Source organism: Neoarius graeffei, chromosome 4, assembly GCF_027579695.1.
Source record: "Neoarius graeffei isolate fNeoGra1 chromosome 4, fNeoGra1.pri, whole genome shotgun sequence".
In the NCBI taxonomy this organism is placed as follows: domain Eukaryota; kingdom Metazoa; phylum Chordata; class Actinopteri; order Siluriformes; family Ariidae; genus Neoarius; species Neoarius graeffei.
In genome coordinates this window covers 72,504,143-72,530,385 of record NC_083572.1, presented here as the reverse complement: position 1 = coordinate 72,530,385, position 26,243 = coordinate 72,504,143, and the positions used below count along the sequence as shown (strand labels likewise).

Here is a 26,243-nt window from a genome sequence, read left to right as displayed (position 1 = left end):
GAATAGAACCAGGGACTGTGGAGCTGTGAGGTGGAAGTGCTGCTCACTCAGGGATTGTTATTTTCATAGTGTCTGGGTAGATATAATTGAATGAGCTCACCCTCTGTTTCAGAACAGCTGGATAAATGACCATACACACCCTTTGATTAACCATCACCATAGTTAGGAAGTGCTAACATACCCACCCACACAGTCTGTCTCACTGGTAATGAAGTCAGATAAAGAGACTATTGGAATTTTTGAGATTGTGAGTCAGAAATATCCTTTAGATGGTGACAGAGAGTGATGCAGCAGGGTTACACCCAAATATCTGGTACAGTACCATGGTGTTGGGGTTGCGTTTTGTAAAGGCATTTGATTAACATACACAGAGAGGCCTAATCTGGATGTAGATTTATTATTTTAGACAGCAGTGAAAAATAGCATTGTCAGTAAAATTGAACAAGGTGACATGGGTGAAGATATATACAAGCACGTACAAGAGCTTGTGTGATTTTTTTTTTTTTTAGCATTTCACTGTTTAGCACTGGGTGTAGTATACAGTGATACAGAATGAAGAGATACAATATACATTATCAAACTGTGGAAATACTGTATATATGTTCCTTTGTGAGACTTAAATAATAGAAAAATAATGACCCATTTTAACATCTCTCATACATTTGGGATTTATAACAGAACCACCACCTTGTAGTGAATATGATACTTTTCTTGCCCTCTTGTGGTGAAAACTGTATAATACAGATTCAGGCTGAATCATTAAAACCATTACATTACCTGAAGCAGTGATATATTTTTTTCTGTAAGTCACTGTTTGCTGATATGTTACCTCTTTTATGTTTTATATTGCAGATGAGTGATATAATGCTTTATACGTACCCTCAACAAGATGGCAAATACAGACTCATTAATACATTAGCGCTGACAGGGATGGAGGTAATATATACAGTTGTTGCCAAGAAATATAGTTTGACATCACTTCTGTTGTGCAATTTACAGCCATCCCTAATGTTTCTCTCATCCTTCTTTATCTCTCTCAGGTTACTAGACATTTGATTGAAAATACTCAGAATGCTTTGAAGATTGAGGTGAAAGACATTAGTATCACACTGTTAGCAAGGTAACTTTCTCTCTCTCTCTCTCTCTCTCTCTCTCATATATACTTACCATCCCATATGAGTTTTGTATATGTGTTCTTGTTTGCAGCTCTTCTATTGAGAGGGATGATTGGTTTGTTACGCTGAATCGGACAGTAGCTGACCTTGGGTCATTACTGATAGAACCACCTGGCTGTTTTGAGGTAGAACATTTAGACAGGTTATATAATATTCAAAGATGGAATACACTCATATATATATATATATATATATATATATATATATATATATATATATATATATATATATATCGTGTGTGTGTTAATGATTATATGCTAATAATATTATAGCATTTTTTTTTTAATTATTACACTGAAGGACATCACAACCATCATTATCAAAGTTATTATATAAAATTTTGACTGGTAGCATGTATGGCATTAATCCAAAAAAATTCAGTAACTCAAAAACAAGTAACCTTATAAATAATGTCAACTTAATTCTTGTCATTCTCTTTCTGACCAGCAAAAACCTCCAATTTTGAACTATATTTTCATATTTTGGATATTTTCAATGAATAGCCAATATTCTTGCTTTTTAATGTGGTACCATTACTTTAAGTCACTGCAGTTATTCATTGTCACAGGTGTCATAAGTACAGGCCATTACACCAGTGACTAAAACACTATAACAGAATTGAGGGACAAGTAATTTTTCCAGCACTTGTTAGTTTGGGGGGGGGGGGGGGGGTAGTGTACTACACTACATGGTGGTGTAGTGGTTAGCGCTGTCGCCTCACAGCAAGAAGGTCCGGGTTCGAGTCCCGTGGCCGGCGAGGGCCTTTCTGTGTGGAGTTTGCATGTTCTGCCCGTGTCCGCGTGGGTTTCCTCCGGGTGCTCCGGTTTCCCCCACAGTCCAAAGACATGCAGGTTAGGTTAACTGGTGACTCTAAATTGACCGTAGGTGTGAATGTGAGTGTGAATGGTTGTCTGTGTCTATGGCTACATCCACACTACAACGGCAACGAGATGTTATTAAAAAAAATATCGCATCCACATGGGCAACGGATCAGTAAAATATCAGGTACATATGGCAACGCAACGCTTGCTGAAAACGATGCAATACACATGCCACACCTCTACGTGCGCTGTAAGACGGTCCCATCGGAGACACCAGAACAATAGAAGAAGTAGGATGCATGCACATAAACCCCTTCTTCTACCCGGCAAAGCACTCACAGGAACAAACACACAACAACAAGAAGAAGATGGCTGCGACTACGCGAGGAAATCGTGCCTTCTGTGTGTACAAATTAGTTTTATTAGTGTGCATAGTTTTATATAACTTAATTTTCTTATTGTGTGAACATTTTGAAAAGCAGTCTTATCCAATAAAAAAAGAAATTCAAGAAATGGTTCAGTTACTTGTTTATTTAAAAGAAAAGCTGTATACAAAAGTGAATGCAATGCAGTGGTTCATACAAAACAGCGAGAGTGCTGCTTGTTCTAGTCATGTGGTTGTGATGTCATCGTAAACAAATCCGTTCTACTCATCCAGATGACTTCGCAACGCTGCCGTTGCCAGATCTTTCCACTCTGGAACCCGTTCTCAAAAAATTTCGTTTTGGGGCACCCAAAACGCCGGTGCCATGTGGACGCCAGGCCGAAACGATAAACAATTTTATCAGATTCACCTGAATCCGTTGCCGTGTGAACAGGGCCTATGTGTCAGCCCTGTGATGACCTGGCGACTTGTCCAGGGTGTACCCTGCCTTTCACCTGTAGTCAGCTGGGATAGGCTCCAGCTTGCCTGCGACCCTGTAGAACAGGATAAAGCGGCTAGAGAAGATGAGATGAGATGAGATGAGATGAGATGAGATGAGATGAGATGAATCTCTGGTCTTGATTATTGCATTGAAGTGCACAGGACATGTGGTCATTCCCAATGCCTGATGTTCAAAGCTAGGCACAAGATAGTTTGTTAGCTTTCCAGCACTGATCATGAAAGCTATTTGTGGGCATTACAAAAAAGGATTCTTTCTATCCAAGAAACTTGCTATATTAACCGAAATGTTTTCCAAAAGCAGAATCTCCTCAGGTATCAGAACAGATAGCTGTTATAGAAAACTACAATGCTCTTGTTGGCCAAGTTTTGGCCAATTAGCACTTAACAACTCTGTTCTCTGTTGGCTGGATGTGTGAAAGGCCTTTATCACACCTCCCATTAAAACACAAAGTCTATGCACACTTTGTGTTTGTAGAGCAGTCCATTTTAGTCAGCGCCAGAGATAACTGTAATTGTCATCCAGTCTGGATTGTGATCTGATTTATCTGATTGACAACAGAGGTGTACGAGCTACCTGACCAAGTCAGACGTGTGGAACATCAACAGTGCTCTGTTTAACATGCAAGTGTTTGGGGCACTTAAAGGTGCTTTGATGGTGATTGTATAAAGTGTGGTAAAATAGCTCACTAATAGCTACTGTGCATGCGTTTAAAGGCGTAAATTATACAACAGGCAGTATCTTAGGCCCTGTCCACACGGCAACGAATTCAGGTGTATCTGATAAAATTGTTTATCGTTTTGGCCAGGCGTCCACACGGCACCGGCGTTTTGGGTGCCCCACAACGATATTTTTTGAGAACGGGTTCCAGAGTGGAAAAATCTGGCAATGGCGCCGTTGCGAAGTCATCTGGATGAGTAGAACGGGTTTGTTTACGATGACGTCACAACCACATGACTGTCAGTGCTTCACGCCAGGTAGAAGTGTAACAAGCTCGATGCGAGTTGTCAACAAATCCTATAACTTGGTTCATGAAACGCGCTTACAAAATATGTTCACTGTGAATATTTATTGTGTAATGGTGCAAAGTGAGAGAGAGAGAGAGAGAGAGAGAGAATAGCCCTTAGGGCAGAGTCTTTAGTCCAAACACTGCGGAAGCAGTACCAAACCGCGCACCGCCTGTGCGCTTTCCAAAAACAAAACCAATCCCGCCAGCAAAAATAGGGAAAAAAAAGGAGCGATCTCACCTCTTCAGATGTTGGTTTAAGTCCGACAATACATTCCTCAAAAAGGGCATAGAAGAACAAAGTAATCCATCAACGTGTAGCATTCAATTTATTCCGGACCATTAAAGAATTCTGGAGGATATCAGAATGTTGGCGTACCAGCTTCCATCTACCCCCATTCATTCCTCTTTCCGCGTCTTTCGCTTTATGCTACTGATTAATAATCAAAACTTTATGTGGCTAATGCTACAGAAGAAGGGGTTTATGCACATGCGTCTACTTCTTCTATTGTTGTGGTGTCTCCGATGGGACCGTCTTACAGCACACGTAGAGGTGTGGCATGTGTATTGCATCGTTTTCAGCAAGCGTTGCGTTGCCATATGAACCTGATATTTTACTGATCCGTTGCCCATGTGGACGCGATATTTTTAAAAAAAAATCTCGTTGCCATTGTCGTGTGGATGTAGCCTTACTCATATTCATTGTAGTGTTAAAAAGAAGAAATATGATTTCAATTCTACATTGGTGCTTGAAAGTTTGTGAACCCTTTAGAATTTTCTATATTTCTGCATAAATATGACCTAAAACATCATCAGATTTTCACACAAGTCCTAAAAGTAGATAAAGAGAACGCAGTTAAACAAATGAGACAAAAATATTATACTTGATCATTTATTTATTGAGGAAAATGATCCAATATTACATATCTGTGAGTGGCAAAAGTATGTGAACCTCTAGGATTAGCAGTTAATTTGAAGGTGAAATTAGAGTCAGGTGTTTTCAATCAATGGGATGACAATCAGGTGTGAGTGGGCACCCTGTTTTATTTAAAGAACAGGGATCTATCAAAGTCTGATCTTCACAACACATGTTTGTGGAAGTGTATCATGGTACGAACAAAGGAGATTTCTGAGGACCTCAGAAAAAGTGTTGTTGATGCTCATCAGACTGGAAAAGGTTACAAAACCATCTCTAAAGAGTTTGGACTCCACCAATCCACAGTCAGACAGATTGTGTACAAATGAAGGAAATTCAAGACCATTGTTACCCTCCCAGTGTGATTGTGAATGGTCGTCTGTATCTATGTGTCAGCCCTGCGATGACCTGGCAACTTGTCCAGGGTGTACCCCGCCTCTCACCCATAGTCAGCTGGGATAGGCTCCAGCTTGCCTGCGACCCTGTACAGGATAAGCGGCTACAGATAATGGATAGATGGATGGATGTTACCCTCCCCAGGAGTGGTCAACTACCAAAGACCACTCCAAGAGCAAGGCGTGTAATACTCGGCGAGGTCACAAAGGACCCCAGGGTAACTTCTAAGCAACTGAAGGCCTCTCTCACATTGGCTAATGTTAATGTTCATGAGTCCACCATCAGGAGAACACTGAACAACAATGGCGTGCATGGCAGGGTTGCAAGGAGAAAGCCACTGCTTTCCAAAAAGAACATTGCTGCTCATTTGCAGTTTGCTAAAGATCACGTGGACAAGCCAGAAGGCTATTGGAAAAATGTTTTGTGGACGGATGAGATCAAAATAGAACTTTTTGGTTTAAATGAGAAGCTTTTGTTTGGAGAAAGGAAAACACTGCATTCCAGCATAAGAACCTTATCCCATCTGTGGAACATGGTGGTGGTAGTATCATGGTTTGGGCCTGTTTTGCTGCATCTGAGCCAGGACGGTTTGCCATCATTGATGGAACAATGAATTCTACTTTTAGGACTTGTGTGAAAAATCTGATGATGTTTTAGGTCATATTTATGCAGAAATATAGAAAATTCTAAAGGGTTCACAAACTTTCAAGCACCACTGTAGCTGTATTAGAGAAATGGGAACAGTAAGTAAAACCATTTCATTTATCTAATAGACCATAAATAAGTATTGACTCTTTTAATTTTGCAGTGCTTCTCAAAGTGGGGTCCAGAGACACCAAAGTGTCTGAGAAGCATAGCCAAAGGGTTTTGTGATTTTGTTTGTGTGGTGGAAATCACAACCCACCATTATCAAAATACTGAGTTCTTATCGTTATTAGCTTATTTCATGGATCACTTGAATGAGTTTATTCCAAACCTCAATAACCCAAAAACAAGTAAGCCAGAAGAGGAACTGTTAGTTGGAGTTTAGACTGACAAAACCAGTATATTGTAATTATAATTCAAACTGAGATTGGGATACACCTGCTAAAGCTATGGTATGATGTGACAGAAATTAAGATTCCCCGACATTAATCTGACAATTGTTTCCTTTTTTTGGACCTTGCCACAAGTTGTCAAAACACACAGAGGAAATCACACATTTACCTGGAAGCTTGGAGATGAACAGAATTCTTTGATCTCTGCTTACTTGTTGCAGGTTTCTATGAGATCAGTATCGAAAACATCGATATTGTGGCAATGATTAACAAATGATATATTGTGGTGCACACCTGGAGAATACAAACAGCTGATAGATGGGGAAAGCTGAGAGTTTAGAAAGTTAATCAGTGATAAGACTAATTCTAAAGATACATTACAAAGACCTTCTATACTCCAGATTTTGCACCTTTTATTAAAATAAGCAAATTAAATATATCTGTAAATTAGTAATTTATAACATGTTAACTGTAACACTGTAGGAACACCTTTGGTATTCCAGCTTTGGAGTTTTACATTTTATTGCAGTTTACCCATTAATGGCAATGAAATGAGGAAAAGTAAGGCTGTAAGTTAAATAGTAAGCCTATATTTGTCTTACCAGACAGTTTGCATCAGCTATATGTCATGTGATACAGATAGGCCTTTTGTGGATCGAGCTTTTTTTTTTATAGCAAAATGTGTCATACATTTTGTACAGCGGACGGCACGGTGGTGTAGTGGTTAGCGCTGTCGCCTCACAGCAAGAAGGTCCTGGGTTCGAGCCCCAGGGCCGGCGAGGGCCTTTCTGTGTGGAGTTTGCATGTTCTCCCCGTGTCCGCGTGGGTTTCCTCCGGGTGCTCCGGTTTCCCCCACAGTCCAAAGACATGCAGGTTAGGTTAACTGGTGACTCTAAATTGACCGTAGGTGTGAATGTGAGTGTGAATGGTTGTCTGTGTCTATGTGTCAGCCCTGTGATGACCTGGCGACTTGTCCAGGGTGTACCCCGCCTTTCGCCCGTAGTCAGCTGGGATAGGCTCCAGCTTGCCTGCGACCCTGTAGAAGGATAAAGCGGCTAGAGATAATGTGATGTGTGATGTGACATTTTGTACACTTGTACTCTGGCACACTAAATGACTGAAATCATTTTTAACATGAACTAAGTGAGACTAAATTTCTGACAGCAGGTTTGTTTTTTAGGTTGGGGAGAAGTCAGGGGTATGTCTCGGGGAGAACGCACCACCTCTGGTGTCAGTTTCCCAGGTAGCAGTGTGTATGAACTGCCCCGTCCATTTCAGCCTCACACACCGAAGGCATCACTGCCATGCCTGTGGCAAGGTAATTACACACACACACACACACACACACACACACACACACACACACACACACACACACACACACACACACACTTCAATGACATAATAAACCAGATGAACTTAACATTTTCTTTACATCTCACTGGTCACAGGTTGTGTGCAGAGACTGCTGCAGGAACAAAGTCCCCCTGAAATACATGAAAAACAGACGAGCCAAAGTATGTGATAAGTGCTACAGTGAGCTTTGCAAGAATGGTAAGAATGGTTCCTGTATGTGCAGTGGCAAATGAAAAAATCTAAAGCAAAGCATTATGACAGTCATTAAACCATAGCACATCTGTGAACAACAGCATGTCAGGGTTTAACAGTGCTGGTGGCATGTTGGAGGCTCAGCTGATGGCTGTTGAATCTGTTATATATAAAGTGAACTGACTGACTTCAAGTTATCAAAGGATAAAAAGTTAAATGGCTAAAATTTTCACCCAAATGTATGTTTTCAGAAGGTGATGTTGCTATGCTTATGGAAAGCTCCAGTCGGCCACTGTCTGCCGTTTTCCACAACATTCACCCAGCCAGTCTGTGGAGGAGTCGCAAAGGCCACTTATCCTTCAACCAGGTAACCATTCACAGATCTGTATTAAATTCTGCTCATGATTAGTGTTCAGAAGTTCTGTGTTAAGGCCCCTTTTGTACACACAATTTGTGTACAAAAGTGTAAATGCATGAGGGTGAGTCAAATGAAAACCTTAAAAGTACGAAATAAATTTGAATCGAATTTTTTTTTCTAGAGGACTCATTAAGCACTGGAACACGTATTGAACGAGATGGATAAAATGTAGAAAAATGACACACTTTATGACCCCTATTTGCAATGAACAATGCAAAAATAAAAACAAGTTAAAGGTACACTATGTAGGATCTCATGGCATTTTGTGGTGAGGTTGCAGATTACAACCAACTGAATGCCTCTCCTGTACTCCTCCCTTTCTAAGTGTGTATTAGAATATACAGTGGCTGTGAAGTGCCCATAGCACCCTTCCAAGTACTTCCAAAATCATGTCATCATCTACAGCTGCATCAAGTAGATTTTTTTTTCTCTGTTTGAAAAGTCAAACACCAGATAGACCACATGGCGACATTAGAAAGGCAGAGGTGGTGGAGCAGTCAGGGCCAGGAGAGGAAGGAGAGCTACCAGTTACCAATACATTTATAATTACATTTAGATTGGTAGGCTAAATTACCTGTCCAGCAGAAAATAGGCAACTTCCGCTTAACTTTGAAAGCAGTTGTCTTTCATCAGCAATTTCCATCTGTGAAAGGCCACACCGCTGTTTATTTTTGCTTTCTGCCATCACCTGTCCTGATCTCATTTTGCTTCATGCTTTCGTTCATTGATGAGGATTCAAGATCCCTTGCTTTTTCTCATGTTAAATAATAAGTATGATTGTCCATTTTTCAAACATTCGGTTCTCAAACTTGTTAGCCAGCACTAGCAAACACTGATCCTCTTCTTTCTTCTTCGTCTTCCTTCTGGTGCTTCCTTATGGATTCACACCGACACTTGTAAAAATTTGATATGCAAAAGACACTCTCTAGAGATTTGTCTGTTCTGGGCTACTGTAGAAACATGGAGGCACAAAATGGCAGCCTCAATAGAAGAGGACCTGCTCTCTATGTATATATGAAGGGCTCATTCTCAGCTTACGAAAACACAATGATTTGTAGTTACAGTTAATTATACACTAATGAAAACATTCTTATGAATACTATATTCCATTTCTGCTAATAGATCCCCCTAAATCCTACATAGTGCACCTTTAAAGCTAGATGGCCTTTCGAGTTCATAAAATCAGTGAAATTTAGTTCCCTCTGAAATTTGGTCATTGTGATGTATGTTTGTTTCTGTAATATCTCACAAAATACCAGACCATTCTGTGGCTAGGAAGTTATTTAATTTGAGGGGATTCCCTAGCAAATAACGTGCATGAAATTGCTCACGTCGCGCAGTCAAGCAGACAGAGGAAGTCCGTGTGCACATGTACAGGTTTACCATCTTCTTCTTCTTCTTTTCCTTCTTCATTTGGGTTTTAGGGCAGCTGGCATCCAGTGTTGCATTACTGCCATCTACAGGTTTATCTTTGACCGTGCACTGACAGTTATATCATTCTGTCGCTAAACGAACAGCTGATCACAACAAGGTGCTCGCTGACCGCCTATAATTATTAGTTTGGTCCTGCGTTTCCTTTCCTTCGCAACATAATGTCTTTTCTTCTCGCTTTTCGTTACTGTAGTCGCTCTTTCACGTTTAATTCGCATACTCACGTCCTCCATTTTTCTCTCCTGTTTCAAATTTGTATCCCACAATGCCTTGTGTGAACAGGGAAAGCCCACCATGTGATGCATGAGGTAGTATCTTGAATTGGTTCATGGTGAAGTAGGAAAAAATAGTGGAGAATTTAGGGCCATGTGGCCCTAAATTCATTAATTGCTCTATTTTTAAAAAAATACCTAATAAAATTGGAAGTCTGCGATTCGAATTCAGTAGCTTTCAGTCCACTAAACAAAAATAATTGGGTGTCAGGGAAAATTCTTTTTATGACCTGAACTTGAAAAATCTGAAAGGCAGTCTACCTTTAAGATTTACATTTGACTCATAAGCCCTAGGAGACTGGCGGTGATAAACTGACAGGAGATCTAGTTCAAGTGTCAACAAATTATCTGGAGTGTGAACAGAAGCTAAAACTATTACAGAGAAAGAGGGTCATGTCTTGATGACTGTACAATGCCATGGCAATATCTTTTGAGGTAATTGATTTAGCATTCAAGCAATTATAGTGTGCAAACTTAAATTCAATAAATAATGTATTGTATTTTTCATTTGTTATATGTTTACAATTGTTTATAATCTAAAGCCCAGTAGTGGAAAGAGTGCAAAACACACTGACTTCAGTAAAATGCTACTACTGTAGTAAGTTAAAGTAGTGATGAAGAAAGTTACTGAAGTGTAAATGTCATCTGGTGAAAAACTACTTGAGTGATTACTTTCACTTACATTCCCAAGTTACTTTTTAGATGTCTACAGTTGTTCTATATCTGAGGGATGCATTTTTGAACAATCATCTTAACTAACCAAGTGAGTTAAGCTGAAATAAACACCACTGCTATTATCAATAGTGTATAAAGAACGTTACTGTTAGCTGGCCTGCTAACTTGGACAAATGCTGTTGAGGTTTCAGTAGCTTGCTAGTTTCATTAAGTAGCTGGCTCGTGTTTATATCTATATCGTATGTTATCTAGCAAAGGTGCCCCTTACACATTGAGCCTTATTTATTAAGCTGGATGTAAATGGATTTATTCTTAAACCATTTGTATAAGCATTTACACAAGAAATTTAGTATTCTGGAAGATTATGAATCAAAAACTAACTCATTTAGTTAGCTAATTTGTCAGATGTTCACTCAAGCGCAGTGACATTCCTCCTCTGCATTTAACTCATCTGACGCAATGAACACACACAAGTGAGCAATGAGCGCACACACACACACTTACCCAGAGCAGTGGGCAGCTATGCTACAGCACCCAGGGAGCAGTTGGGGGTTAGGTGCCTTGCTCAAGGGCACTTCAGCCATGATACAGAGGGAGGGGTAAGTGCTGTTCATTCACTCAACCCCCCTCACGTTTTTCCTGCCAATCTCAGGAATCAAACCAGCAACCCTTTGGGCCCAAGACTGCTTCTCTAACCTTCAGGCCATGGCTGCCCCAAAACAAGCTCCTGATAGCTTGGATTACAGGCACGCACCACTGTGCCCAGCAGGCCTTCTTCGACATGTTACCACAGGTTGGATGCTGAGCTGTGAAATGCTGATATCACCATGGGCTTTGGATCACATAATTCGCAGAACACTATCAAACTGTTTCCTATAAAGCAGTTAAAACTGAAGCTACTTGGTAAATTGGGTTGAGGATGCTCGTCTGGCTCTGCTGTCTCAGACATTGTTACTGCTGACCCAGCATTTGACAGCTGAAGTGTAGCCTGTTGGTAGAATACTGTATTTTAATTGGCTTACAGCCTTTAGGGTTAAATGCAATTTTTTTAAACTCAGTAACGGTATTAAAAAATAAATATAGCAAAAAGCATTCACCCTATTGTCAGGATCAATCCCATCGATGCCACAGCTGTAAATGGCAGAGACAGGAGAGCGTAATTGGCCTTGTTCTCTGTGTGAATTGGTGGCATACTCTTTGTCCACTATCCATCACAACAGCACTAGCCAATCATGGGCATCTGTGAGCTCATGTATGTGGAAGAGGGCAGATAGTGATTTACTCTGTGTGTTTTGTGCTGCCCTGTGGCACAGCATGAGCAGTAATTTGAAATGATGCAGTTGACTGGTTTCACACGTCTTAGGGAAAGCCTGAACATTACCAGTAAATATGATATCCTGGTTTTTGAGTACGAGAATACTAAAGTGTAATGTATCTTTCAAAAGGTCTGCCTTTTCTAACATTGTGCAGGTGACAGGATCAGAGGGTGAGATGAGTGGGACTCTGCAGAGGAGTCGAAATAGCAAGCGAAGCTGGAAGAGTCTGTGGTTTCTTCTCAAAGATAAAGTGCTTTATACATATCCACAGCCTGAGGTAAAATACACATGCACACTCAAATCAGTCAACGAAAGGATTTAAAATTGAATAATAAAAAAAGGAAGAAGATATTTATTACAAAACTGCATCTTTCCCCCTCTTGCTTCCCTCCTCTTCCTCTCTCATTAGGAGAGGGTTGCATGTGAGTCCCTTCCTCTGCTGGGTTTCTCAGTAAAGTCTGAGAATGAAGCAGAGAGCAGTGTGTTTCAGCTCTACCACAACACTACACTTTATTACACATTCAAGGCTCAGGATACACACACAGCACAGAGGTAAAAGACACACACATCACTTCATGTAGCTACAGTTAGGTCCATATATATTTGGACACTGACACAAATTTTGTTTTTTTACCTGTTTACTGAAACATATTCAAGTTATAGTTATATAATGGACATGGACATAAAGTCCAGACTTTCAGCTTTCATTTGAGGGGATCCACATTAAAATTGGATGAAGGGTTTAGGAGTTTCAGCTCCTTAACATGTGCCACCCTGTTTTTAAAGGGACCAAAAGTAATTGGACAGTTGACTCAAAGGCTATTTCATGGGCAGGTGTGGGCAATTCCTTCGTTATATCATTCTCAATTAAGCAGATAAAAGGCCTGGAGTTGATTTGAGGTGTGGTGCTTGCATTTGGAAGATTTTGCTGTGAAGAAAACATGCGGCCAAAGGAGCTCTCCATGCAGGTGAAACAAGCCATCCTTAAGCTGCGAAAACAGAAAAAAACCATCCGAGAAATTGCTACAATATTAAGAGTGGCAAAATCTACAGTTTGGTACATCCTGAGAAAGAAAGAAAGCACTGGTGAACTCATCAATGCAAAAAGATCTGGACGCCCACAGAAGACAACAGTGGTGGATGATCACAGAATAATCTCCATGGTGAAGAGAAACCCCTTCACAACAGCCAACCAAGTGAACAACACTCTCCAGGAGGTAGGCGTATCAATATCCAAATCTACCATAAAGAGAAGACTGTATGAAGGTAAATACAGAGGGTTCACTGCACGGTGCAAGCCACTCATAAGCCTCAAGAATAAAAAGGCTAGATTGGACTTTGCTAAAAAACATCTAAAAAAGCCAGCACAGTTCTGGAAGAACATTCTTTGGACAGATGAAACCAAGATCAACCTCGACCAGAATGATGGAAAGAAAAAAGTATGGCAAAGGTGTGGTACAGCTCATGATCCAAAGCATACCACATCATCTGTAAAACACAGCGGAGACAGTGTGATGGCTTGGGCATGCATGGCTGGCAGTGGCACTGGGTCACTAGTGTTTATTGATGATGTGACACAGGACAGAAGCAGCCGGATGAATTCTGAGGTATTCAGAGACATACTGTGTGCTCAAATCCAGGCAAATGCAGCCAAACTGGTTGGTCGGTGTTTCATAATACAGATGGACAATGACCCAAAACATAAAGTCAAAGCAACCCAGGAATTTATTAAAGCAAAGAAGTGGAATATTCTTGAATAGCCAAGTCAGTCACCTGATCTCAACCCAATTAAGCATGCATTTCACTTGTTAAAGACTAAACTTCAGACAGAAAGACCCACAAACAAACAGCAACTGAAAACCGCTGCAGTAAAGGCCTGGCAGAGCATTAAAAAGGAGGAAACACAGACTTCAGGCAGTCATTGCCAACAAAGGGTTTTCAACCAAGTATTAGAAATGAACATTTTATTTACAATTATTTAATTTGTCCAATTACTTTTGAGCTCCTGAAATGAAGGGATTGTGTTTTTAAAAAATGCTTTAGTTCCTCACATTTTTATGCAATCATTTTGTTCAACCCACTGAATTAAAGCTGAAAGTTTGAACTTCAACTGCATCTGAATTGTTTTGTTCAAAATTCATTGTGGTAATGTACAGAACCAAAATTAGAAAAATGTTGTCTCTGTCCAAATATTTATGGACCTAACTGTATATAGTAGTAGAATTGGCAAACCTCATTTGCATTTGATATTAATTGCATCTGTATACTGTGTCTAAGGTGGGTGAGTGCCATGGAAGAAGCCACAGTCCTATAGCAGCTACAAAAGCCATAGTATGAAGACCAACACAAATGAGATGGAAACATAAATCCATCCATACATGAGCTTCTTGCCTGACAAAGATGAACTATTGTCACAAGACAAGTTTAATGATGGGTTTAACTGTAAGTCCTATTATAGTATTTATTAGCAAAGAAGGAGGCACAAAGCCAACACCATGTCCTACTTTCCTAATGCACTAATAATATTTATACACTGAAATTTTATTTCCTTCTGATGAACAAAATGTATTGTTTTGATCCTCTCTTAAAAATCAAACCAGTGCCATGTCAGTTAGGACAAATTAAGCATTCATGATTCATACTCAATCTGATGGGTCAGAATCTCTGTGATTGTTTCGCTACTATTTGCCGTTTATTTCCCAACACAGAACCACAGCTGCAAGCTGCACAAATTGCTATATCTGTATATGATTACTGTTAATTTGTTAGTTTGTTTTGTTCTCATATTTATAAATGTAATTATTTTATGTTTTATGCTAACTACATCTTGTAGCAGGACCAACTGCAACTGAGCCTTTTGGGTTTTCCATAAGAAACATTTGAAATGAAAGGATAAACATTCAAAAATCAAATTAGTCTATATTATATAGATTGGTGACTTGTCCAGGGTGTACCTCACATCTCGCTCGTAGTCAGCTGGAATTGGCTTCAGCTCACCCGTGACATGCAATGGAAAATGGCAGTATAGAAAATGGATGGATGAATAGTCTACATTATGTGCAGTTCAAGTCAATTATATACTTTAAATCTACAATAAAGATGATTTGTAAGAATCATCAATTTATTCTCTGGGGAAATTATGATTTTGTGTGTGTGTGTGTGTGTGTGTATATAACAATTATTCCACAAAATCAAGTCGTACATGAACTGATGGTTGACGAGGCGTGTAGTGCCAAGTTGTCTATCAGCCATGTACAATGAGATTGAGTGGAATAATTGTTTTATTCTATCCACATTCACTGGATATTGAGAAACAAAGCATTTTTATTTTTTGCAAATTCAATAAATAAAAACTTTATACAAAATGTCTGACAAAATCATTTCCACTTAGAATGTAAACAAACCTGCAAAATGACAGGAGCAATTTGTGAAAAATGCTCTAAGAATAATTCTTGAAAAATGAAAAATGTACATTCTTACCATCAAATACTTTTATTCCATATTTTGTTGCTTTTTTTGTATTTTCTAGGGTTTTGTTTTCAAGTAGAGGTTTTTTTTTTCGTCCTCGGTTGATTCAGTAACATGGTCCACCATTTTCTTCTTCTTCTTTTGGGTTTTTTTGGCAGTTGGCAAGCCAACTTAAAGGTGCATTACCACCACCAACTGGGCTGGATTGTGGAACAGGAGATATTGGGGAAAATATATTCTTTTAGCTATTTCTGTTTCTTATAAATACTTGATAACAAAGTGATATATCTGACTTGATGCACACCACCATTTTGTTTTTCTCTACTCACAGTATATGAGCTGATATCCTAGTAGTCAAGTAGCCATTCAGAGAGCGCGATTGCTCATATCCAGTGAGTATGTATGTATGTATGTATGTGTGTGTGTGTGTGTGTGTGTGTGTGTGTGTATATATATAGGCCCAGCGGCTGGCAAGGGCCTTTCTGTGTGGAGGAGTTTGCATATTCTCCCTGTGTCTGCGTGGGTTTCCTCCAGGTGCTCTGGTTTCCCCCACAGTCCAAAGACATGCAGGTTGGCTCTAAATTGACCGTAGGTGTGAGTGTGAATGGTTGTTTGTCTCTGTGTCAGCCCTGCGATAACCTGGCGACTTGTCCAGGGTGTACCCCGCCTCTCGCCCATAGCCAGCTGGGATAGGCTCCAGCTTGCCTGCGACCCTGTAGAACAGGATAAAGCGGCTAGAGATAATGATATATATGTGCATGCCTAATCCTTTACACACTGTAAGTAGTATGCAAACAAAGAAGATTTAAATTCTGTGAACACTAGGCAGGAATACATGCCAGCCCATAGGGTACCGTCTACACACACACACAGGTAGATGCATATTTTTGACAATGTTTTTTTCTTCAGAAATGATAAAGTCATAAAATTATGAAAGTTGAAGTTGTATAGTTTCAGTCTGACTTCCTTTGACCTTTAAGTACAGGAAATAAGGCAGGTTTAAATATCAATCTGGTAACATTATTCTATAGTTAAAGGCTAACTTGAGCTTTATGCATTTTTTCTTCGCAATGTCGTCACCCCCCCATGCACATTTTCAGAATATGGCTTTGATGTCTTCTTCGTCAGATATAGATACTGGTGTTTACACCCCTCGTGAATGACGCAAATAGCACTTTCATTCCTATTATGTAATACAATTGACACATGAAGTGGGACTATTTACAGCTCTATGCTGTAGTGGTCTGTGCAACCTGTGGGTGGCAGAACACCACAAAACCAAACCCACTTCTTTTAAAGAGTTTCTTTATATGACACGTTGCCATGATCATCCATATGTAATGTTTAATAGTAACGTGCACTGGCAGGCTTCTTGTGTCTATGCACATTATTTATGTGATGGCATTCTTTAATTAAACATCTGTACAGAAAGTAATTAAAAAAGACTACTTTAAAAGAAGAGAACTTGGGAGTGTAAGGAGAGGCGGGGCAGTGCTGTCCTGTTTCCTAGTTCCCATGAGATTATCTGACCCAGAATGAAGGGATAAAAAGGGGGTGAGAGAAGAGAGTATTTTTTTCCTGAGTACCTGAAAGTTATGGACACCTTGCCCCAAATAAGGCACACATTCATCATTTTAACTCCCTCTCTACTTTCCACTTTTTCCTCTCCTGCGTCACACTCTTATTCTGCTCAGTCTGTCTCCTCGTTCCCTTCCAACCTATCATCTTCTGCTCTGCCACATGCTCAGAGCTTAACTGTACTTCATGTGTAATTCAGTATGTCGCTGTTATGTGCTCAGCAATAAGAATCACAGTTTAATGCTGCAATGCTAGAGTTTTAATTAGATCAAAGGAATAAATGTGCATTCACTATGCAGATAACATGCATGCATATATTGTATAAACCAAGAATTTTAACCATACTGTTGAATGTTTGTTTAAACTTGAGATTAACCCTGTAGTTTACTGCTTTCCCCTCCTGCTGCATCTGTAAGCAAATGCTGTACAAACTCAAATGTGCCATTGCACTCAATTTGTAGTAGAGTAACCAGTCATTTGCTGTATTAGTGTATTAGATACAAGGCCATTTGACTCATTACTTCAAGGAATATGACATAACATAAACAGAACAATATATTTGCTGCTATAACATTGTTTAGGAACAAAATCAGACAATTTCTGTATAGGATAAATATCACATTGATAAAAGGATTTGTCATAAAGCTGTTAATGTAATATATGTTTCATTATGAAAAGCTAGACGTGTAGAAAAGCAATCCAAAAGGTATAAATTGTGTCAATCATTAGGGGGCAAGCACCACCCCTCACCACCCCTGGATCATCTAGGTAGGAAGCTATTTGTGATAAAGAGGACATCAGAGACATGGTCTGAAAATGTGCATTAAAAAAAACCCTACTGCTAAGGACAATGCATCCATTTTCCATAAATGGATGCAGCCTGAATAACGTTGTAACCTAAACTGCTATTTGAACCTGCCTTAGTTCCTGTGATAAAAAGTCAAAGTAAATCAAGTAATGGTCAGATTGAAACCATATGCTATTAATTTATTAATGAATAACCATTTTATACTGGTTGTGATGGATCTGGAGCCTATTATTCAGCATGTGGTGGAAATAAACCATAGACATGATGCCCATCCATCACAGGACACAACGCACATGCGAGCCAATTTCAAGCAGCCAATCCACCTGCCATCATGTTTTTGGGATGTTGGAGGAAACCAGAGAACCTGGAGGAAACATATGCAGACAGTGTATCTGTTGGCTGTATATTAATTATGAACAAAATCAGTTAATTTCTATATACAATCAATATCAGATTAACACCTTTGTCAAAAAGTTGCTACCATATGGTATGTTTCATTATGGAAGGTTAGCAAGACAAGACCTGTGGGGAAATGAAAATACATAAATATATTAAAACCTATATTCCAGTTCTTCATATAGCTTTGTATCTGTTTTTAAATGTATATATTCTATATTTAATCTGATAACACCATGCGTGTATATTAAGTTTTTAAGACCATGGATTATGTTTGAGATTGTAAGAAAACCTGGTTTCTTCTGACCATGTAGCATGTTTATCGTAATTAGGCAATTTAAAAAAATAATGAGCAAAATATATCTACCCATAAACTCCTCTTCTTTCATTTCTGTCCTTTTCTGAGCCCTGAAAAGCCATAAAACAAACAAGCGCATGAACTCAATATCAAAGTTGCTTTCATGCTAATTACTGTATGTGAGAACATTAGCAGGGAAATGTTAATGACTCAGTGGATCTTAAAATTCTATGAACAGTAGTCCAGAAAAAAAAGACTTGCTGAATATCATGAGAATAGAGTATCTGGTTATAATAGTAAAACAAGGCTTGTACTTCACTCGATATGGTGTATATGTAAATGTCAAGTAGAACAGGTTAATATATTGCACTTACAATATATACCTGTCACAAAACCTCATAATGAACTTATAAAATGCTGTTAGAAAATAACTTTCAGATGTTTATGTGTGGTGTGTACACTTCAGATGTGCAAGTATGTAAACTGAAAGACGTGTGCACTTACAGAGAAAATAAATGATGGAGAAATGGACAGAATATATATGACGAGAGAGAGAGAGCGAGAGCAAAAAAGTCAAGGAAAAAAAAGGGAGGGCAATATTGTCAGAATGACATTGTCCTGACATTTTTGGGTCTTTAATGTGCCTCCTCTGCATTGCAGTAGAGAGGGTGGGGTGTGTGGGTTTTTTTTTCTACAGGTGAAACCCAATTTGTTCCTCTGCTCATACAGTACCATCAGTGCTGCACTGTTAGTTAATGCTACATGTAGGTACACCACACTGCATGCATATCAGTAATGGTTGGTTTTTTTTTTGTAACACCACACCCAGGTACAGCTAAAGCCAAACACCTGACCTGACTTCAGAGGAATAAAGGTTATGACACAAATCTGCTACATGAAAAGTATACTGGGCATTCTTAATAATTTATTTAAATGGTTTTAATACTCCAGATGTCCTAACTGCCCTCCAAATAGAACAGCATCCTGTAAAACCAAGTCTATACACCTGGACTACGAATGTCATTTTGAATATGTGGAGACATTAACAGTTCTACTGAATGGTGGAAATCCTTCAAAGATACACTACCAGTCAAAGGTTTGGACACACCAACTCATTCATAGGTTTTTAATTTAAGTTATTTAGTTTTGCCATAGCAAGATACATATTTACATACATTCCAGCTAGGAAACCACTACAGCTTGCACCAATTATAGTGGACCCATTGTATTAACCTGCATGTTTTTGAACTGTGGGGGAAACCAGAGCACCCAGAGGAAACCCACACAGACACAGGGAGAACATGCAAACTCCACACAGAAAGGCCCTCGTCAGTCACGAGGTTCAAACCCAGAACTTTCTTGCTGTGAGGTGACAGCATTAACTACGGCACCACCGTGCTGCCCAACTGTATTGTGACTATTTTCTACATTGTAGAACAAAACTGAGGCCATCAAAATTATGAAATAACATATGGAACATACTACTATATGGAATTATGTACCAAACAAAAACATGTTAAAAAAGAAAATATGCTTCATATTTTAGATTCATCAAAGTAGCCAGCGTTTACCTTGATGACATTTTGCACACTATTGGCATTATCTTAACCAGCTTCATGAGGTGGCGGCACGGTGGTGTAGTGGTTAGCGCTGTCACCTCACAGCAAGAAGGTCCGGGTTTGAGCCCCGTGGCCGGCGAGGGCCTTTCTGTGCGGAGTTTGCATGTTCTCCCCGTGTCCACGTGGGTTTCCTCCGGGTGCTCCGGTTTCCCCCACAGTCCAAAGACTTGCAGGTTAGGTTAATTGGTGACTCTAAATTGACCGTAGGTGTGAATGTGAGTGTGAATGGTTGTCTGTGTCTATGTGTCAGCCCTGTGATGACCTGGCGACTTGTCCAGGGTGTACCCCGCCTTTCGCCCGTAGTCAGCTGGGATAGGCTCCAGCTTGCCTGCGACCCTGTAGAAGGATAAAGCGGCTAGAGATAATGAGATGAGATGAGATAAAAATACAGTAAATAGCCCTATTCCACAACTGTAGTAATCCATATTATGTCAAGATCCGCTCAACTAAGTAAAGAGAAACAACATCCATCATTACTTTAAGACATGAAATGCCATTTAATTCATAAAAATAAAGAAAAAAACATTGAATTAGAAGGCATGTCTAAACTTTTGTCTGCTGCTGTATTCAGAACTGCTCCTGAGCATCCTTTCTACTTGAGGGTTTTTAGCCACGGGCACATTTAGGACAGGTCTGGCATTTCTCAACCAGTTATGAGATGAATCATGACACATCTTACATGCATTCATATCGCTCACAATGCAACAGATTATTATATTTACAAACAGAACAGTGGAAAAGTCAGCAATAATGAGGAATTGATGTGAAGTGTTGTGTGCACACATAGTGCGTGGACTGCATCTGCTAAAGTATACTTGGGCCTTTATCTGAACAGAAAAATTTCCCCAGAAGGCTTTTTCTTGGGGCGGCACGGTGGTGCAGTGGTTAGCGCTGTCGCCTCACAGCAAGAAGGTCCTGGGTTCGAGCCCCGGGGCCGGCGAGGGCCTTTCTGTGCGGAGTTTGCATGTTCTCCCCGTGTCCGCGTGGGTTTCCTCCGGGTGCTCCGGTTTCCCCCACAGTCCAAAGACATGCAGGTTAGGTTAACTGGTGACTCTAAATTGACCGTGAATGTGAGTGTGAATGGTTGTCTGTGTCTATGTGTCAGCCCTGTGATGACCTGGCGACTTGTCCAGGGTGTACCCCGCCTTTCGCCCGTAGTCAGCTGGGATAGGCTCCAGCTTGCCTGCGACCCTGTAGAAGGATAAAGCGGCTAGAGATAATGAGATGAGATGAGATGAGGCTTTTTCTTTGTCCATGTGATCTGTTGCAAACTTGTCCAAAGGTAAATCCAAACTTTTAACTGGTACATGTATATTATATTTTTAACCTACCTTACAGCTTGTAGCCATTTTCTGTTTTATGAACATTTTGAGGTTTTCCTTCTCGTCATGTTACCCGATGTCTGACTCATACACAAACCAATGTTTTTTTCCAGCCTAGTTTGTCCTGACCTCTGGATAAATCTGCAGCTGTCTGTGGCTCAGTTTCATCTTGCACATACAAGCAACAGCTCTTAAATGTCTGTCAGTAAAAGATGACAAATATATAACACTTTCTCTCTGAACAGACGCAAACCTAAATCCGATTAGTTTGACCTAAAAAGTCACATAATCTTTCCATATGAATATTCCCATATGTTTTAGACATTTCACATGTTATGTTTCCATACGTTGTACATGTATTGCATGTTTTTATTTCCACGTATAATTTCTACACAGGGCGGCATGGTGGTGTAGTGGTTAGCACTGTCGCCTCACAGCAAGAAGGTCTGGGTTCGAGCCCTGTGGCCAACGAGGGCCTTTCTGTGCGGAGTTTGCATGTTCTCCCCCTGTGTCTGCATGGGTTTCCTCTGGGTGCTCCGGTTTCCCTCACAGTCCAAAGACATGCAGGTTAGGTTAACTGGTGACTCTAAATTGACCGTAGGTGTGAATGTGAGTGTGAATGGTTGTCTGTGTCTATGCGTCAGCCCTGTGATGACCTGGCAACTTGTCCAGGGTGTACCCCGCCTTTCGCCCGTAGTCAGCTGGGATAGGCTCCAGCTTGCCTGCGACCTTGTAGAACAGGATAAAGCGGCTAGAGATAATGAGATGAGATGAGATGAGATGAGATGAGATGAGATGAGATGAGATGAGATGAGATGAGATGAGATGATGTTCAAATGCACTTTCATAATGTATATTTTTTCCCAGGTGATCACAGGTTTTTCACATGAGTGAAACAGTAATGATTATAGGTGAAAATTATATGTATATTTGATTTTTTCTGTATGACTGCTGCACACAGTCAAGATGAGCTTTTATGAGAGAGAGAGAGAGAGAGAGAGAGAGAGAGAGAATGCTTGCAAGGCCTCCATTTTATTCTTGAAATCTACTCTACTTCAGACTTCTGCTTGAGTCTCCTTTTAGCTTTCTTGAACCCTCTCTGGCTTTAACCTGAGCAACTCTTTCTTGTCCTCATTTGGAGTAGCAGAGAAGGCGAGCTGGCTTCTCCTTTTGAGCATGCACAACATCAGAGTCATCATCACTATCCAGCCCTACACAAAATGTTTACAGAATATTTCAAACTGTGTGTTGATGAATATTTGTTCACATTAGGGATTATGTAACCCGCAACATTTTACTAGGTATGGCCTATTAAACTCAAATTTCCTGAAAAAACCTACCTATCATTTTCTCATACATGAATGGCTCCAGGGCAACTTGAACCCAGGCATGGTTTGGCCTCAATTTCAGATCTTACAATCTTGTGATGTTGTTGCACAGCTTGTTTGGAGCAGACATCTACACCAGATGGAACGTTCGTAAAGATTCTGTCAAAGTTGTCATGTTAGCGTATTGCTAAATTCCAGTCATTCTGTTGTCAATTAAAAGCAAAACAGTGTGTGAGTTATTTAATACAATGCTGCTGGTTCAGCTGGGGAGCAGCTTTGAAAGTCAAAGCAGCCCCCTTACCACCCCCAGTCCTGTGCCAAATATCTAAAGCACACACACACTCTCACAGATTGCGCTTTGCTCACCCACACACTCAAATCTAGGCCATACACTCCAGCACTGTGGACATGCAGGGACTAAATCAGGACAAGGCTGCTCACATGCAGTAAAAGGAACATCTTTATGGCAACAAAATTACTCACTAAACTGATATTCTTATTATTCAGTCAAGCGGATAGAGAGAACGTGTTCATAATCATTGTCAAAAGATTCCCCATCAAGACACATTCTGTACTCATGAACACTCTCACTGTTCATCACAGTTGCATCAGGGTGCCAGTCTTTAAATGTGGCTTTGAGAATTTTAATGAGACTATAAAGTACATCAGTGATCTCAATGAAGGGGTCATGAGCATATACCTACCGGTACATGCACATTTCCATACTTGCACAGATTCAGTGGTGTGTCAAGGTTTTAAAACATGAGGTGGGGACAAAAGGAGAAGCGGACATTAAGGGGCCACACCATGGGGGCGAAATGCATCTGCAGTACTGCACTGGCTTGTGATGTGCTCCATCATTCTGAATACTAGGGATTTAAATCAGTATGAGCTTGATATTATTATTATTAGTTACATTTGCTTGGGGGGGGCGGCACGGTGGTGTAGTGATTAGCGCTGTTGCCTCACAGCAAGAAGGTCCGGGTTCGAGCCCCGTGGCCAACGAGGGCCTTTCTGTGTGGAGTTTGCATGTTCTCCCCGTGTCCACATGGGTTTCCTCTGGGTGCTCTGGTTTCCCCCACAGTCCAAAGACATGCAGGTTAGGTTAACTGGTGACTCTAAATTGACCGTAGGTGTGAATGGTTGTCTGTGTCTATGTGTCAGCCCTGTAATGACCTGGCGACTTGTCCAGGGTGTACCCCGCCTTTCGCCCGTAGTCAGCTGGGATAGGCTCCAGCTTGCCTGCGACCCTGTAGAACAGGATAAAGCGGCTAGAGATAATGAGATGAGATAGCGATTGTAAAATTGTGAAGTATTGCCACCTCTCAGCTCCAAGGTCCTCCGTTAAACCCTGAACTGGGGCTAGTGGCCTAGTTTTTGCCTTCTCCACATGTCTATGCGGATTTCCTCCAGGTTCTCAGGTTTTCTCCCACCTTCCAAAAACATGCTGGTGATATAAAGCAAAATAAAACGATAAAGCAAGTCACCTGTGTTGTGAGGTCAGAGATAGGAACAGGAATAGTGACAGGTGTGTTAGTGTAGACTGTACTGTACATGGGTGTAGCCACATGGGTGGCAGCTGCTACTCATGTAGCAGAGCATTTTTTAAATACTGTAGTTACTGGGAGACCAAATGGAGACCAAATGGTCTCCCAGTGGCCAGATTTGGTCTCCTAGTCAATGCCAAACCAGCTTCACTAGGAGACCAAATTTTAAACCAAGTTATGTCTTATCATTTGGTTAAATCAGTTGCAATTAATTAACCAAGTACCATGTAAGTATACATTTAACAAGGAAAACGAAGATCTATGTTATAAGATATACATACAAGATCATGTTGGTTAAGAAAAACAAAACTAAAATTTGGTTACTGAGATGGCTGATGTCAGAATCCGATGTCATTACTGTGTAACTTTGAGTGTCTTTGACATAACATTTGTGCTTGGTAATTGCTCTTGATAGCTGTGTAGTCACTGTAGTGTGTTTGTCTGTATGGTGATTGGTGAATCATTTTGCATCACAGAATAGAGTGCTTCGAGGTCAGCGCGAACCCAGCGGTGGCCATATTGGAAGTCAAAGGTCGCTGTGTCAGTGCATTGTTGTTGTTCAGCGAAGCAAAAAGGGGTGACAATGCCGAATACGTGTGTCATTGTTGGCTGTAGTAGCCGGGGGGAAAAGGGTGGCAAAAGCTTCTACAGACTCCCTAAAGTCGTGACTAACCAGGGAATTGAAGTACAGGAGAAAAGCGAGCGGAGGAGACGACAGTGGCTGGCTGCCATTAACCGATCAAATTTAGGACAACTTGACTGTATCCGGATTTGTTCTGATCACTTTGTGACAGGTAGGTTAAATTGTCTTGAATTTCATAGTTACTAAAATAAATGTGATACAAACTATTATCTTTTCTATGTACTTTCAGCAATGATTAATGGATATATTTGTCACATTAGGTAGCTTATGTCTACTGCAGTGCATTGTTGCATCAAATGGCATTTAAGATCTAGGCCTAGTAATGTTTATGTACACATGCTTTAGTTCACAAAATGGACTTGGGTGAAACACTAGATAGTTCACAAGATCGATGTATGTCACATGTGGCAACAAGCTGGGGTCAGCTTTCCATTCCTTCTCACTAACAGTGTATGGATCTACATGCCCAATGAAACGTACCTTCTCAGCATAACGCTCCCGTGCCTGCTTATCCAAACTTTCACAGTAGTGCTCCATCACTTCAGATGTCTAAATTCTTTAAAAAATCCAAGCTTCTAAGCCCTCTAACGCGGAAACGAATCGGTGAATGTGTACTCTATTAGCGCTCTGGAGCGAGTGACTTCCAAAATGGCAACGCAGACCGCAGTGTTACTATTTTTAGCATCATCTCGGAGCACTCTATATGCCGCAGCGGTGCAGCCGCATGGACTCTGGGGCCTGTGATTGTATTGCCCAGACCAGTTGGTCTCCTAGTGGAAAATCCTTAAAAAATGCTCTGTCATGTAGTCATGGTGCGTTCATGTGCTATGGGAATTATGGTAAATACCAAACGCCAACATGGAAAGCACACATGAACGCCCCCTCTTGTGGTATTTTCCACTGGGCAACTCGTAGAAAATTTTGATACACGAGTTGCCGAGATGAGATGAACTTTAACCTTTTCAACATGGCGGCGAGCGGTACAAGACTAGCTTATGAACCAAGAAAGAAATGGTTTTCACCTACGGAAAGCTGACTCTCACCTTTTAAACGAGTCATGTTACGGTATGTATATTATATTATTATAATATGTATATTATAGGCGGCACGGTGGTGTAGTGGTTAGCGCTGTCGCCTCACAGCAAGAAGGTCCTGGGTTCGAGCCCCGGGGCCAGCGAGGGCCTTTCTGTGTGGAGTTTGCATGTTCTCCCCGTGTCCGCGTGGGTTTCCTCCGGGTGCTCCGGTTTCCCCCACAGTCCAAAGACATGCAGGTTAGGTTAACTGGTGACTCTAAATTGACCGTAGGTGTGAATGTGAGTGTGAATGGTTGTCTGTGTCTGT

The 26,243-nt window shown here is 40.5% G+C and overlaps 1 protein-coding gene across 3 annotated transcripts in view; it reads left to right on the top strand.

Moving 5' to 3' along the window:
• Positions 1 to 15,260, top strand: part of LOC132885238 (FYVE, RhoGEF and PH domain-containing protein 5-like) — a 29,672-nt gene extending 14,412 nt beyond the window's left edge. For all 3 annotated transcript variants that reach the window (XM_060919669.1, XM_060919670.1, XM_060919668.1), the window contains 9 exons: positions 853 to 936; positions 1,041 to 1,120; positions 1,207 to 1,300; positions 7,416 to 7,553; positions 7,687 to 7,789; positions 8,035 to 8,150; positions 12,050 to 12,172; positions 12,305 to 12,447; positions 14,173 to 15,260. In XM_060919669.1, the coding sequence (XP_060775652.1) occupies positions 853 to 936; positions 1,041 to 1,120; positions 1,207 to 1,300; positions 7,416 to 7,553; positions 7,687 to 7,789; positions 8,035 to 8,150; positions 12,050 to 12,172; positions 12,305 to 12,447; positions 14,173 to 14,209 (918 nt within the window). In that variant the 3' untranslated portion in view covers positions 14,210 to 15,260. The remainder of the gene's footprint in view (positions 1 to 852; positions 937 to 1,040; positions 1,121 to 1,206; positions 1,301 to 7,415; positions 7,554 to 7,686; positions 7,790 to 8,034; positions 8,151 to 12,049; positions 12,173 to 12,304; positions 12,448 to 14,172) is intronic.
• The last annotated feature ends 10,983 nt before the right edge of the window (positions 15,261 to 26,243 follow it).